The 16,560-nt window shown below is 40.6% G+C and overlaps 1 protein-coding gene across 7 annotated transcripts in view; it reads right to left on the bottom strand.

Moving 5' to 3' along the window:
- The window catches only part of PCYT1B (phosphate cytidylyltransferase 1B, choline), a 140,718-nt gene that overhangs the window by 17,467 nt on the left and 106,691 nt on the right, over positions 1-16,560 (bottom strand). For 5 of the 7 annotated variants that reach the window (XM_007534283.3, XM_060182812.1, XM_060182814.1 and 2 more), the window contains 2 exons: positions 13,974-14,116; positions 11,329-11,517 (listed from right to left, as the gene is read on the bottom strand). In XM_007534283.3, the coding sequence (XP_007534345.1) occupies positions 11,329-11,517; positions 13,974-14,116 (332 nt within the window). Of the gene's footprint in view, positions 1-185; positions 972-6,511; positions 7,587-11,328; positions 11,518-13,973; positions 14,117-16,560 lie in introns of those variants that run through there. The other 2 variants (XM_060182813.1, XM_060182810.1) reach the window with 2 other exon arrangements.

The following is a 16,560-nucleotide window of genomic DNA, read 5'->3' as shown; positions in this document are numbered from 1 at the left end:
GCCGGGGGCTTGAAATGGGATCCATCCGCCAGTCCTTGCGCCACTGCCTGACCCCCGAAACTGAGATTTCTTGCATGCAACTGCATTTGTCTCTTCACACCCGTCTTCTAGATTAAGTTATTTGCTGGAATATAATTGTTCATAGTAGTTTCTTAATCTATGTATTGTTGTATAACAGTGGTAACTTTTTTTCTCTAATTTTGAGTCCTTTTACTTGACCTAGATAACTTTGTGAACTTTGTTTTTAGCTTCATTGATTATTTCTATTGTTTTCTGGTCTCTTCCCATTCTAATCTTCCTCCTTTCTGCTAACTTTGGGATTGATTTGTTCTGTTTTTAGTTCCGGGGGATATAATTAAGTTGTTCTAGATGTAATTTGTTAATTATGTACTTACTGCTCCAAGCCTTCCTCTCAAAACTTCTTTTGCTTTATCCCACAAAAATTTGCATGTTGTTTCCATTTCATTTTTTTTTACCCATCAGTTGTTTAGAAGTGTGTTTTCTAGAACTATGCCATTGTGATAAGAGAAAATAAAGGGTATAATTTCAATATTCTCATATTTGCTAAGATTTATTTTGTGTCCTATCTGTCCTGGAGAATGTTTTGTGTGCACATGAAAAGAATATTTATTCTGCTCCCATTGGATGGAGTGTTCTGTATATGTAAGTGCTTTTGTTCTAAATGATGGTTCAATGCCAATGTTCCCTTGTTGATCTTGTCTCTGAACAACCCATTGCTGATCATGGGTTATAAGAGTTTCCTATTACTATTCTACTGTTAGCTTAGGCTTTAAGATCTGTTAGTATTTGCTTAATGCATTTTGGTACTTGTATATTGACAGTATATATATAACTTAAATTTTGGCAGGGGTAGATAGCATAATGGTTATGCAAAGAGACTCTCCTGCCTGAGGCTCCAAAGTCCCAAGTTCAATCCTCTGCAGCACTATAAGCCAGAGCTGAGCAGTGTTCTGGTAAAAGAAAAAAGAAAAGAACTTAAATTTTGATGTATTGGGAGTCGGGCGGTAGCACAGTGGGTTAAGCGCATGTGGCACAAAGCACAAAGACCGGCATAAGAATCCCGATTCGGGGAGTCGGGCTGTAGCGCAGCGGGTTAAGCGCAGGTGGCGCAAAGCACAAGGACCGGCATAAGGATCCCGGTTTGAACCCCGGCTCCCTACCTGCAGGGGAGTCGCTTCACAGGTGGTGAAGCAGGTCTGCAGGTGTCTGTCTTTCTCTCCTCCTCTCTGTCTTTCCCTCCTCTCTCCATTTCTCTCTGTCCTAACGACGACATCAATAACTACAACAATAATAAAAAACAACAGGGGCAACAACAGGGAAAATAATATATATAATTTATTTTTTAAAATTGATGTATTGATCTCCATGACCCTTATTGTTATTATTTTAACAGTCTATTTTGTCTGAGAAGTATGGCTACACCTTTTTTTTTTTTAGGCATCACATACTTTAAGAAAATGAAGATATGCATATAAGCATGTGAGGGTTATCCAGAGAACGATGGATAGCAAATTCAAGTTTGGCACTTTCTGTCTCTCTGGCACTTTGTCTTCATCGATGTATCGAACTATTCATTACTTTGTGTAAGTGACCTGACTGTTCTATTGGTTCTATTCTCCAGGTGAGACTTTCTAAGGCCCCACCTACATCAATCCCATAACTACTTCCTGCTCGGGTGATTTTCCTTCCTCTTCCTTCCTCCTGTGGGAGAAATAAAAAACAGGTGTCTCTCTCTCTCTCTCTCCTCTAAATTATTGTCTCTATATAATAAAGCCCCACTTCGATATTATCCCCTCCTTCACATTGTGTGTGTGTGTGTGTGTGTGTGTGTGTGTGTGTGTGTGTATTTAGGACTGAAATGACTCTCCAGTAGATACACACAGGACTTTGATGTAAGAAGTTCCAGGTTCAATCCCTGGCACCACCACCAATAGCTAGAGTTGAGTGGCTCTCCAGTTCAAAGATTAGTGAGTCCAGTACATTACGATTAGAATAGAGACAGTAATTCCTTACATATCAATTACCCTGGTTTGCCATCTATTTACATATATTATTTTTTCATTTGATAGGAAAGAGGAAATTGAGAGAAGAGTGAGGGATAGAAAAGGAGAGAATGAGAGACACCTGCAGTCCTGCTTAATTGCTCATGAAGCTTCCTTCCTGCAGGTGGGGACCAGGGGCTTGAACCCAGGTCCTTACACACGGTAATGTGTATTTATCTAGGTGCATCACTGCCTGGCCCTTTTTTTCTTTTATTAGATAGGGCAGAGAAATTAAGAGGAAAGTGGAAGATAGAATCATTATTTCATATTCCTTCTCTTTTACTATGCCTTTGTTGATAGTTTTCTATGGTGTTTTACTCATTTTCCTTTGTCACGTTTCTCCTGTGGATTTTATTTTGTGCTTAATGTGACAATTACATAAAATAAAAACAGTCCTTTGCTGCTGATAGCAACTTTAATCTTCATTTACCTATTGAGGTTCCATCATTTTACTCCTCTCCATTTGTATTTTAGCATTGTACATAACTTATTTTTTAAATATTTACTTATTCTCTTTTTTTGCCCTTGTTTTTTTTGTAGTTATTATTGTTGTTATTGATGTTGTTGTTGTTGAATAGGACAGAGAAATGGAGAGAGGAGGGGAAGACAAAGATAGACACCTGCAGACCTGCTACACGGCTTGTGAAGTGACTCCCTTGCAGATGGGGAGCCGGGGGCTTGAACCAGGATCCTTATGTCGGCCCTTGCGCTTGTGCCACCTGTGCTTAACCTGCTGCGCTGCCGCCTGACTCCCGTACATTATTTTTAAAAATATTGTTCTTAGGGGAATTAATGGTTTACAGTAAATACAGTTTTTGATACATATTTAAAATTTGTTTTCTCAAAACTCTTTCCCCCAGCCTAGGTCCTACTCCACCATCATGCACCAGGACCTGAAAACCCCACTCCCCACACACTAGTCCGTTACTTTGGTACAAAACACCAAACCCAGTCAAGTTCTAATTTATTTCCCATTTCTGTTCTAATTTCTCAATTTATGTCCATGAGTGAGATCATCATCATCATCCCTTATTCATCCTTCTCTTTCTGGCTAATCCCACTTAACATGATTCCTTCAAGCTCCATCCAATATAGGCTGAAAAAGGTGAAATCACGGGAGTTGGGCGATAGCGCAGTGAGTTAAGTGCACGTGGTGCAAAATGCAAAGTGCAAGGGGCGCAAAGCACAAGGGGAACAAAGCACAAGGATGGGGGAAGGATCCCAGTTCGAGCCCCCGGCTCCCCACCTGCAGGGGAGTCGCTTCACAGGCAGTGAAGCAGGTCTGCAGGTGTCTGTCTTTCTCTCCCCCTCTGTCTTCCTCTCCTTTCTCCATTTCTCTCTGTCCTAACAACAACGGCATCAATAACAACAGTAATAACTACAATTAACAAAACAACAAAGGCAACAAAAGGGAATAAATGAATAAATATTTTAAAAAGGTGAAATCACCATTTTTAATAACTAAGTAGTATTCCATTGTGTATATACACCACAACTTTCTCAGCCACTCACCTAGGTTGCTTCCAAGTTTTGGCTATTACAAATTCTGCTATGAACATAGGTATATACAGATCTTTTTAGATAGGTATGTTTGAGTTCTTAGGATATATCCCCAGGAGAGGAATTGCAGATTCATAGGGAAGGTCCACTTCTAACTTTCTGATAATTCTCCAGATTTCTCTCCACAGGGGTTGGACCAATTTACACTCCAACCAGAAGTGCAGGGGAGGGTTTCTTTGTCCCCACAACCTTTCCAGGATTTGTTGTTACTGTCCTTTCAGATGTATGACATTCTCACAGGAGTGAAATGGTTTCTCAATGTTGTCTTTATTTGTATTTCTCTGATAATCAATGACTTGGAGAATTTTTTCATATTTCCGTTGGCCTTTTCCATCTCTTCTTTGGTGAATATTCTGTTCATATCCTCTCCTCACTTGTGGATGGGGTCATTTGGACTTTTATTGCTGAGTTTGGTGAGCTCTTTATATATTTTGGTCATTAGCCTCTTGTCTGATGTATGGCATATGAAGATCTCCCATTATGTAAGGGGTCTCTTTGTGTGGGTGGGGATTTCTCTTGCTGTGCAGAAGATTTTCAATTTGATGTAGTCCTGTTGGTTTTTGTTCTTGTATTCCTTGCAAGTAGACTTGAGTCATTGAAGATGCCTATAATACTTAGAGAAAAATATTGGCAAAACTCTTTCCTATCTGATAGTTTCTGGTCTAAAATCAAGTCCTTGACCCATTTAGAGTTTACTTTTGTGTGTGAAAAAATGTAGTAGTTCAGTTTCATTCTTCTGCACGTTTCAACCCAATTTTCCTAACACTTTGTTGAAGAGACTCTCCTTTCTCCATTTAATAGTTTGGCCCCCCTTGTCAAAAATTAGATGTCCATAGTTGTGGGGACTTCATTATTTTTATCTGGTATATTTGTTACCAGATTGTAGTAGGTAGTGTTCTTTTACATCGAAACTTTACATCAGGCTCAACCTGACACTGTTGACTGGCTACGGAAGAAGGGCAAACGCTAGAAGAAGAAGGTAGTGTTCAATTTCCTTAAACGTTTGTGCTTTAATATTCTAATACAGATTTAATTTTCTATCACCTTAATCAGAATTTTGTTTACATCTGTGTATTGTTGAAAAATTTCTTACCAACAATAAGCTTTAGTTTCTGTGATGCTGGGGTTTCAGGTATGTGCAGCTCCTGTACTGGCAGGAGGATTTTTGTTTTCAGAGAAGGAGAGACACCAGAGCACAGCTCCATCATCAGCGGAACTTCTGTGGGTGTCATAGTGCCCCCATGTGATACCAGGGTTGGACCCAGAGGCTTCACTCTTGATAAGGTACAGACCTTCCCAGGTGGCTTATCTGATGGTCCCTACAACACATTGCTTGTAAGGCATATCTGGGGAGGGGGGGATTCAATATTCTTTGCTCTTGTTATTTTGTCAGATAGAGTCTGTGTTTCTGGATGTCTTTTGGTCCTTGGGCAGGTGAAATTCTTGGTATCAAAGTTTATTTGGGGACCAAGTCACTAACCAAGCTCTGGAAGAGGGGCGGCTACTGGCTAAGAAGTGCGGATAAGGACTGCTGGGTTGACCCACAGTTGTGGCACCACAGCACGATGAGCCCAGATCCTGCATGGTTGTTGCCTGAGGACCAAAATCCAGCAAGACTGTGTACTGAATTCCGTGGCCAGATAGGGAGAGCCATCTGCCACAAGCCGTGCACTCTGCTCAAGTGTGACTGTGAGCAGGACTGTAGGCTGGGCTAGACGGGCTAATAATTACACTCAGCAGTAGATGGAGCAGCAGCAGAACTAGCTCCACAACTAGTCAGACACTGTCTGATCTCATTTAAGCCCACCTGTGTCTCCAAGTAGCCTGGCTAACTGGAGTACTGACTCTGCTCTGCTCTGCTCTGCTCAGGCACTGCTGGGCTACACAGCTTGGCACGTATTTTGGCCAGACCCTAGTCAGTACTAGCATGCGGGCTATAACTCAGTTCTCTTGCCACCAAAAGGGGAGAGCAGATCCCAGGGCTGCAAAGCCTCTCCGATGACTCAAGCAGACCTGCTTCTTCCTGAGTTCCCTGGCTTCGCTCTGTAGATGAGCAGAGTTGCTGGTTAGGACTGCTAACTGGACATGCAGGGAGGAACTGGGTCTGGCAAGACTGGAATGCTGATTGTTGCAAGCCATTCCCCTTCCCCATAATGACCACCCTGTGTGCTCCCTCCTCACAGAAGAAAGCACAGGCTCAGGATCCCAGCAGACCACTCTCCACAGGGGAGATTCTGTGCTGTAGGGAGGTATTTAAATTTGATCTTGGGATGAGTGTTAAGTCAGGAAAGATCTGTGTTTTCATTTGGGTGTTATCACTTTCAATTTAAAGAAATATGTATTTTAATAGGACAGAAAGAAATTGAGAGGGGAGGAGAGGTAGACACTTGCAAACTTCCTTTATCGCTCATCAAGCTTCCCCCTACAGGTGGGTATTAAGGGCTTGAACCCAGGTCCTTGCACATGGTAATGTATGCCACTGCCAAGCCCCTCAAGATTTTTAAAGACATTTGTAATAGCCACTGTTGCTAAGGGTTTAGGAAACAGCAAATTTTTTTTTCCTGGGAATAATTATGATACTCAGATACTCATTGCAGTATCCTAACAGATAAGATAGTCTGTTATATAGGCTGCAGAAATGCTGCACAACTCCATGATGGCACACTAAACAGCTCACTTACAATCTAGTTCCTAAAGAATACTTAAGGTAGTGCAGTGGATAAAGTATGAGGCCCTGAGTTCAGTCCCCAGCAGTACATGTACCAGAGTGATGTCTGGTTCTTTCTCTCTCTCCGCCTATCTTCTTTCTCATTAATAAAATCTTTAAAAAAATATTTAATGTGAAAAAATGCAAAGTGAAAGTATGTTCTGCATGACCCTAATTTTGAGAAAGGAAATAAATACATGACAATGGAAAGAGATCTAGGGAATGCTGTGCCCATTTCAACAGCGACTGCTGAGGATTATAGGGGATTTTAGTCTTTTTATTCTTTAATAATTCTATTTTATTTGATAGGTCAGAGATAAATTGAGAATGGAGATGAGAGACACTTGCAGACCTGCTTCACCACTTGTGAAGCATCTGCCCTGCAGGTGGTGAGCCGGGCATGGCATGGTAATGTATAGGTCCAACTGGGTGCGCCACCCTCAGCCTCTTTGATAGTACCGTGTTCGTTTAGAATTATGTCATAAGAAATGGTAAGGAGAAACAGATCAGGAGATTTGACTGAAAGGCTTTGCAGTGCAAAAACTTCAAAGCCCCAAGGACATCATCAGTCCACACCCCATTTTCTTTTTGTAAGCTCTAGCCTATTACATTTCCAATCTCAACTCTTGCAGATATAATGGCGATGATTTGCTGATCACTAAGATCCTTTGCGGATTTAAAATTCCACAAATACACCAATAATTCACCTTCCATTAAAAGCACTGACAATTCTGCCCAAAGACACCCCCCACTCAAATAAAAAATGGTATAGTACAACAGCATTACCTTAGATTTAAGCCCATTTATGAGACAAAATCAAATGCCAAAAGGATAGGGTGGCCTATTATTAACAGCAACATTTAAAAAAATTGCTGAACTTCTAGCAGGCACTTTAAAATATGTGTTTTTATTACTGTAATCTTTAAGTATATTTTTAGTGGCAGCCATTAGCCCTCCTGCTGTTAATGGGTTGTCAGCATTTCCATTAGAAGCCCAGTTTCTAAGGAATCCACAACTTGTCTACCATAGTTTGACTCAGGCTCATAACTAAGAATATTCTGCCTAAAGAGAATGAGAGTTTGAACCCTTTATGATAAACAATGGTAATGTACTTCATAAAATGTGATATCCATGTGCAAGGAGTCTGAGCGTCTCTTAGCAAACTCTCTGATCAGTTTCTGGTGCATGTTGAAGGGTAGTGCCCCTTCACAGGAGCTGAATTGAGTCAGGTCAGAAGATAGTTTGTAATGAGCCTCCTGGGAAGAAAAGCACTTTAGAACTATAACAAATATTGAAGACCATGGCATGACATTTTCAAAGAGAAAAGGTATTTAAAATCCAGCCTTTTACAGTATTAAGATGTTTCCATTTATAAAGTTTTTTTTCCTTTTAAGAAAATAATCCCATTTGGAGTCCTGTCCATACAAAAGTAATTTTCTATTTCCCCTCTTTCAGAGTTTCCCCATTTTAAATTCTTAACATCCAGTGAAGCAGTGAATGTCTCCACAAATATCTTTAAATATTTTACAGTATGTCAAATATATTCCAGCATATTTACCACAAAAGAAACAAACAAATCCTAGTCACAATTGGTTTGGACCCCTGGTAAGTGAGCTGAAAAGCAAGTTGACAGTTTTCAGCTTAGGCCAATTCAGCAAACAAGTGCCCCTTTAGAAGCTCTATCTAGGTGCCAAGTTCTGTGAAAGAACTTTGAAGTTGGAGACAAGCTAATCCTCCTGACAACCCCAAAAGGCAGCAGAGAAGCAAAGGGATTTGCCTCAGGTTCCCAGCTAGGATTGAGCTCAGGACCAGCTCTCTTGGTCATTAGTCACTTTCACAGTCAGCTTGTCATGTTTACTCATATAGTGCTGGTATATTTGTTGCAAAACATATTTCTAAACCAACTATCAAAAAGACTACAGTGGGAAATCCAGAGTTTTCAATCTAATTTTTTTCCCAAAGTTCAAAGAACCCCTTTTATTTTAATGAGAGAGATACAGAGAGAAAGACCTAAGCACTGTTGAGGTCTCGCTTACAGTGGTGCTGGGGACTAAACCTGGCAGTTTGGAGCCTCAGACTTGAAAATCTTTTACAGAACCATTATGCTGTTTCCCCAGCCCAAAATCCAGAGTCTTAAAATCAGAAATACAAGCCCCAACTCAAACAGGGTAGGGCACTGGTGGAGCCAGGCTGTGATGTTGGTCCAGCAGTAGTAGAATCGTTCATGTGCAAGGCCCTGACATTGAATATCTCCCCCAAAATTCTTGGTGCCAGTAAGATCAGTATAAATAAAAAGAAAGACCAGAAAACAGTAAGGGAGAAATTAGCAATTTCACTTCTGGACATAAACCCCAAGATAATTGAAAATTGGGAAGCAAATACATTTGAATAGTACTGGTCATAGCAGCAGCATTTATAATAACCAAATGGTGTAAACAGACTAAAGCTCCACTGACGGACACGTGGATAAGTAAAACGTGCTATATATACACAGAGCCCTTTGTGTGTGCATGGGTAAGTATACACACACACAATGGAATTTTTCCATAGCACAAGGTAGAATATTTCCATGAGAGGGAGAGTAGGAAAAAAAAAAACCCACACATGACAAATTAATGAGTTCATATCCTCCAAGGAATTTTGAGACATTGCCGAGGACCAAGCAAACCTTGTGTGCCTACTAAATTTGACCCTCCAAGGTGTAACATCAAGCCTTGTGTCCAGCCCCAGTAGGTTCTATCTATAATACATTGATCCACGTCACTGATACCGACAATGAGGAATTAGGTCTCACTCACAGATGCTGGAAAGTTCTGTGAATAGAATAGGTTCCTTCACATACCCATTCATTCAATCCAAAAGTGCTTAGGAGGTACCCACAATACTCATCTTCTATGCTGTATACCAAATCTATTGGACCAAATTTTGTAACTTATACCCTTCTATTTTGTGCCTTTCCAAGTTTGGGTTATTTGTATCAGTACTGTATTTGCAGGTAATGCAGATCCTCTATTTTAAGAAATGAGCCCCAGTCCCAGTTCCACAAATAAAGCCAAGATAAGTAATTTGCTTTTCATGAATATGCTATTATAATAATTCTTTAACATCCTTGTAACTATTCCTGTACTTTTAATGTCAACAGAAAAGTAATGTCTAAGTCTGGCTGATACGATAAATTAATGTTAACAGTTTTGACACTAATAGCAAGTTTTAAAAAGAAAAACCTCCAGTCTCCAAGCTGAGTTTCATTTCTTAAAAACCACCTCAACTTGCTGTCATCAGACTCCCCAAGAACAATTCCAGCTACTATTTCACCTTCACTGGGAGCCTGAAACAACTCAGGTTTATAGAGTTTCTATGAAATGATACTTCTTTCTTGCCTTTACACTCTCCACGAGAGAACACCCACCCCCTTGAGTTCTAGTACCAAAGCTTCTTAGGAGACATCTTTCTGAATCCCTGTAAGCAAATGAATGCCGAGGGGGTTACATTTATAACCCACTAGCTATTTCTTTGGACTGGAAACTGTTGTACAAATGGAAACTATTAAAATACATACTAGACTGATAGGGGAGGATTTCGGATTTTGTCATAGAAATCATGGGGTCCTGGAAAAGGCTTCTTCCATCTTCACAGCCTTCCCTGGTATTGTACATAGACAAAGACTGGCAAGAGCTGTCCCACAAGTGGGGTCCAAGTGGACACTTAGAGCAGACTCGGCAAAAATGAGCAGGAGCCCCTGCCCTAGACTTCATTACTTCACTAGCTCGCTCTTTCTAGGAATCATCTAGGGGTCAAGCAACCCCTTGCAAACCTCCCACCCTTCTCAGACTCGAGCAATAGCACCTAGTCGACCTGGAGCACCCACCTCCACAATCACCTGCAGGCCCCCAGGCTTTAAATGCAAAGCATCTCCTCCAACTTCTCAAACACTGTTCTTTTCTATTACTAATTAAGTGTTTAACTTTTAGATAATCCTATAATGAACTAGCTCAAATGAGCAGAGGCAGCACTGACAGCCCATCAATAAAATAATTAAGCCAAAGTGGATTTTGCTAGAGACTTCTCATGTCACAATAAGAAATCTAGGCTACTTAAAATTAAGGAAATCAAATAGAATCTTTTTCTGTTTTAAAAGGAAAGCTAATTTTAAAAGTATGTCATAGTTGGCCTGGGAGGTGGCACAGTGGGTCCTAAATTTAATCCCTGGCATTGCATATGCCAGGGTAACGCTCTGGTTCTTTTCTTCCTCGTTCTCTCACTAATGAATAAACATCTAAACATCATAGAATCCTCAATAATTCTCTTGAGAAGTAATTTTATCTGGAAAGTGTACATTTAATAGAAATACCAATGGGGAGGGGTATGCAATGTGGTTTGCAGAATTTTCTGTTCCCTTTCCATGGTTCATCATTTGGGGTTGTCTGTGGTATACAAGAATTCTATATCCTTTTTCAGTACTAAGGACCCGAGTCTGATCCCCCAATGGCCTCTGTATCTTATCCCAACACTTAACATGCTTCAAAAAATAAAAACAAATCCAGGCATGGTGAGTAAAAGATGCAGGGCAAAATCCTACCTCTCTTCCAACCAATGAGAGGGTAGTAATGGACTACAAAAGCTGACAAAGGCAGCTTTTACAGCTTCAAGAGCCCCTTGGCCAACTCTTGCAAAGCAATATGCTGTCATTAACCCACATCACGTTTACTCCTAAGTTCTGCATCATATTCAGCTGGGATACTTGGATGGTTACAGAACCAACCTCTGCAGTGACAGACATTCAACAATTGCCAGATTGTTCCAAGTGCTAGACTAGTAGAAGTAAAGATAAGAGCTGGTTTCAGATACTGTTGGGTACCATATCAACTTGATGCCCAAAGCAGAGGCCACATATACAACTTAGAGATAAGGGACAAGGTGACAACCCCTTAGAAGTTTGATTAAAAGGATAAGTTGAAAACACTTGTCATTGTGGGGCCAAGTGAAATAATTACATACCCATGCTCCATCAGGCCCAAACAGTTCAAGGAAGTTGCCAATGAATTCCCTTGATTTTTCTTCCCACTTTTGAATTAGGTCATGACTCTTTTCTTCCACTCTGTTCACAAATTCTTTTGATCTTTCTTCCACGTTCTTGACCTTCTCCTTCATCTTATCTACTTGGTTTTGGAAACGGTACTTCTTCTCCTGGTCAAAAAATTAAAGAAATTGATTTGTCCAAAAGGCCATTAAAATTAATGACCATAGTTCAACATGTTTTTGTTCCTTAGAGAGTCAGGAAATTGTTTTATTATCTTCTGAGGAATAGACTGGCAGGAGTTTACCTATTGAAAGGAAACTTATCAATAGTCTATTTGGGTATTTAAAGGGAAGTCTAAGTGATTTAAATGTTCCTTTAAACATCTGAGTTGAACTCAGAACCAAAATTATTTACTGTCTATTGTAACTAGACATAAGAAAGTATGCCCCTTCAATTTTGCTGAAACTTAGGAGACAGAAGTTTGAATTGTACACAGAATGGTCATTTAAACACTACCCAAGTTCTGTTTTACTGAAACATTAAAACTGGCTTTGCTTGAAATGTCATTGGCTGGGCCCGAGAACTAATGTGTTATATAGTTTTCATTGTAATGAGATTTTAAATGAATGGCAATGGCTTGTTTGGTGATGAAGAATGTTATTGTTCCTCTCTTCTCTGGACTGGGATTTTGTCATAGCATTTATGCAGTACTGCTATTCCAATATACCTGGAGGCATCATCTGTCACCTATTAACCCTCAAAAACATTTAATCTGTTACTCAATGACAGTGGTGTCAAAGCCATGAGAGTAACATAAGACAAAGGGTCTTCCTCTTTGGATATAATACTATAATGGGTTAATATGGCTTATTATTTTCCCCCACTAAAATTCATTTCAATTTCAGAATTTTTCAGACATTAGAAACATTGCAAGACTGGATCAGGATTCCCTGATTTGAACATTCCAAGCCTTATTGCAACCTCAGGGTGTGGTGTGAGCTCCGTGGGTTGCCCCTCTGTTACATACATACTATGGGCTGGGGGAAGTCAGCCTCTTTCACAATTTATCATGCACCCTTATGTGACTCGTTCAACCTCCTTGGGTCATTTCCTCATCTGTTTGGGATACTGCCATTACACCTACCCTCATTGATTTAGCATATGGATTCAATTAGATAATCCAAGCAAAAACACTTGGCTAGGCACCAGAAAATTCCAGAGGGTTAGCTATTGTCCTTATATCACTCTTCCATGGTTCATTTTGCACTAGGAGTGGCTAGTATGTACAGGTCAGAATGGACACTGAATGGGGAGTCTGCTGCTGCCTCCATCTCTGCTTTGCACAGGCTCCCTCTCCCAACTCTGCTTGCCTCATTTCCAAGTGGAAGGATTGGAGCTGCACGACTGACCCCTTTCAGGTTCCTGCCGTCTCTGTGACTCATCTACACATCCCTCCATCACATCTGATTTCAGCTCAGAGCTGCAGCCAGGTTTGGTGTCGCACGCTTCCCTGGGCTAAGCGGCTTATCAAAAGGCTTTATTCTCTGTAAGATACCAAATAATCACTTTGACCATGGGTACTGGTCCCACTTGAAGCAGGCACTTTCTAGTGTTGTTGCAGAGCTTGTAAGGAACCAGAGCATGGGCTTCCAAGAATGTCTGCTTTGGGAGGACAGTAATCACTGACTGATGAATAATGAAGCCCTCCTAATTTGAAAATACCAGAGACAGACTGTTGGATTATTATGGGTACACAGAATTATCAGTAATGGGTTTAGGACTAGGGCCATACCCCCCCAGCATTAGAGCAAAGGACTGGCATCCCGGGTTCAATCTTCAACATAGGCCAGAGCTGAGCCGCTCTCTGGTCTCATTAAAATGCCCAATTTTTAAAAAGCATATACTTTTTTTAAAAAAAAAAAAGAAAAGAAAAGTCACCCTTTGAAAAGACAGCATCTACTTATTTGTAATAGAAATTCCATATGTGTCTACAGTTCTTGTTTCAATCAATATTATCAGCTCCTGGAAGGTCAGCCAAATCCACTTGCCCAGATTCGTTACCATAACCTTTAACAACTGGCTTGCCCTCTCTGCTTTTTTTAACAGCTTGTTTTGCTTGTTTTAAAGATTGTTTTAACAGTTGCTCTATTATTAAACTAACAGCAGCTTGTGGGAACAATAGGGCAGAAATACAAAAGGAAGCCAAAGACTGGGTTTTATTTAAGCAGCTGTAATTTCTCTGGACAATAAAAAGCAGCTGTTAAGGCCTTACAGATGCTCATTAGATGCCTTATTAAAATGAAAGAAAAATTTAAGTTAACTTAAGACAGCATTTTTTTCGGGGGGTGGCTTTTCCTGACCTCTGCTCTCCTTCCTCCCCTTTAAGCAGATCTCCCAGGAGGCTAGGTGAAGAGGGGGAAGCAAAGCAGTTCCTTTATAAAGCATCAATCTCACTCTGTATGCTTTGGTTATCTTACTGTTACCCTTTGAGCTATTTTCTCCAGCTGTAGAATGAGGATAAGAATCCATCATTGGGTTATCATGGAGAGTAGGACACAATGCATGTAAAACACCAAGAATATCATATCTTGTGGCAGTGGTGGTGTGCCGTGGCCATACTTACATTTATAAAGCTGACATTCAGTTCCTTGGCTGTGTACCCTCTCTGGAGATTCCGTCGAGCATACACATCATAGTCACGGACAATTCTGGTGATGATGTCTGAGGTTGAGATGCCTTCTGTTCTTTGTGTGGGAACAAACATTCCTGTTTATAGAGAAGAGAGAAGAACCAAAGGGAGGGAGTAGTTGACCTATATTCTGACCCTGGATTTCCTCTTCCCTGCCCACCTCAGTGGTTCTCCACAGGCGGCCAGGTTGAGTTTCAAGATTACACTGCTGAGAAGTATTTACTGACATCTCTGGGCACAAACCTCAACATTTAGTCCCTAAACTTATCTCCCACTAACAAAAGGATTTGAATTATCTGCCTCCCTGTCAACGGGGGACTTTCTAAAAGCACAGACTGCACCTGCCTTCCCTTTGCATCCCGCTCAGCCTCCCTGTGAATCATATGGAAGATGCTCAATAAACACGAATTAAACGAGGAAGTGGCACTAACAACTGAGTCAATGAATTAGTGGGATCACTACAACTCCCCTTCTTCCCTGGGAAGTCTGCGTCATGTTAGATCAGGGAACTAAAGAAAAAGCGTACTATTTTTGTAGCTTCTGATCTAAAGACATGCCGCTAGGGTGCCAGATGATTTTTATCTCCCTAAGAACAGTCTACTCTGGATGGTGGTTTCACCACTCAAAGGCCCTTTCCTCTAGAATATGTGGGACTGAGTAAAAATAAATGAGCACAAAGGATGCCAAGTTCCAAAAACTTCCTTAAAGTCCTTAGCGATATATTTGGGTGTACAAATTCAGGGAAATAACGAGGTCATAGATGTTAGCAAAGACAAGAATCTGGTTAATGCTCACACTTTTGCTGTTAAATGGAGAGCTTTCCCTATAATAAGAGTATAAACACTCAGCCAAGGACTCTGGTTCCTCAATCTCAAACTTCAAAAGGAAAGCTGCATATCTTAGTCTCAACTGAGAAATGAGGTGCTAGGTAAGATGGCCTGGGGCTCCTCTGTGCCACCTTTTCCTCTCCCTCACTTGTTTAGTCCCATCATTTCTTTCCAGTCAAACACCATCCAGACTACACCAAGAGTCTCAATGACCAGTCCATAGTCATTTTTTCTAGTTCCTCCAATCTACTCTCTACAAAGATCCACAGAGCAGTCTTTGAAAATACAATTCAGATGCCTGCTTAACATCCTCCCCTGGGCTGCATATCTGGCAACTCTCCCTTGGTCTAGTCACACTGGACTTCATGTCCAAAAAGGCTGCCTCCTTCCCCTCACTGCAACAAACATGCTCCCAGTGTTTAAATCTCCACCATCACTTAGGTTTCACTTTTGGGGGCACTTGTGCAAGGAAATCACTAGACCCCCAGATTGCTCATTCCTTCCCACAGTCCACTGGCCTTTCTAGGACACATGTGCCCTTACTGTCCTCTGCATTGTAAGCTGCAGGAGGTTCAGAACTGCACCTGTCTTGTTCTCTATATCCTAAGCATCAGGAGACCAGTGGCAAGTGTGCTGAATGAAAGGCTAAATGCCTGACCCAGTGGTTCTTAAGGAGCATATTGTTTAGTTTCCAAATTCTATGTCTTTTAATAATTTTCCGTTTGTTGTTAAAAGTTAGTTTTACTCCACTGTGGTCTGAGAAGATACTTGGGATGATTTCAATGCTCTTGAATTTATTGATGCTGTCTTTGTGGCCTAACATGTGGTCTATCCTTGAGTATGTGTTGTGTGGATTTGAAAAGAAGGTGTATTCCAGTTTTTTGGGGTGGAGTCTGAAAATGTCCAAGAGGAATTTCTATTACAAATAAGTAGATGCTGTCTTTTCAAAGGGTGACTTTTCTTTTCTTTTTTTTTTTTAAAAAAAGTATATGCTTTTTAAAAATTGGGCATTTTAATGAGACCAGAGAGCGGCTTAGCTCTGGCCTATGTTCAAAATGAACATTCTCCCCAGAGCCATATACAAATTTAATGCAATACCCATCAAAGTTCCACCAAGCTTCTTTAAGAGAATAGAACAAACACTACAATCATTTATCTGGAACCTGAAAACACCTAGAATTGCCAAAAACATCCTAAGGAAAAGAAACAGAAATGGAGGCATCACACTCCCAGACCTTAAACTATATTATAAAGCCATCATCATCAAAACAGCATGGTACTGGAACAAAAATAGGCACACAGACCAGTGGAACAGAATTGAAAGCCCAGAAGTAAATCCCAACACCTATGGACATCTAATCTTTGATAAGGGGGCCCAAAGGATTAAATGGAAGAAGGAGGCTCTCTTCAATAAATGGTGCTGGGAAAACTGGGTTGAAACATGCAGAAGAATGAAATTGAACCACTTTATCTCACCAGAAACAAAAATCAACTCCAAATGGATCAAAGACCTAGATGTCAGACCAGAAACAATCAAATACTTAGAGGAAAACATTGGTAAAACACTTTCCCATCTACACCTCAAGGACATCTTTGATGAATCAAACCCAATTGCAAGGAAGACTAAAGCAGAAACAAACCAATGGGACTACATCAAATTGAAAAGCTTCTGCACATCCAAAGAAACTATTAAA

This window comes from Erinaceus europaeus, chromosome X (assembly GCF_950295315.1).
Source record: "Erinaceus europaeus chromosome X, mEriEur2.1, whole genome shotgun sequence".
NCBI classification, from domain to species: domain Eukaryota; kingdom Metazoa; phylum Chordata; class Mammalia; order Eulipotyphla; family Erinaceidae; genus Erinaceus; species Erinaceus europaeus.
Note: the sequence above shows the minus strand (reverse complement) of the source record. Positions and strands in the feature narration are given on the sequence as shown.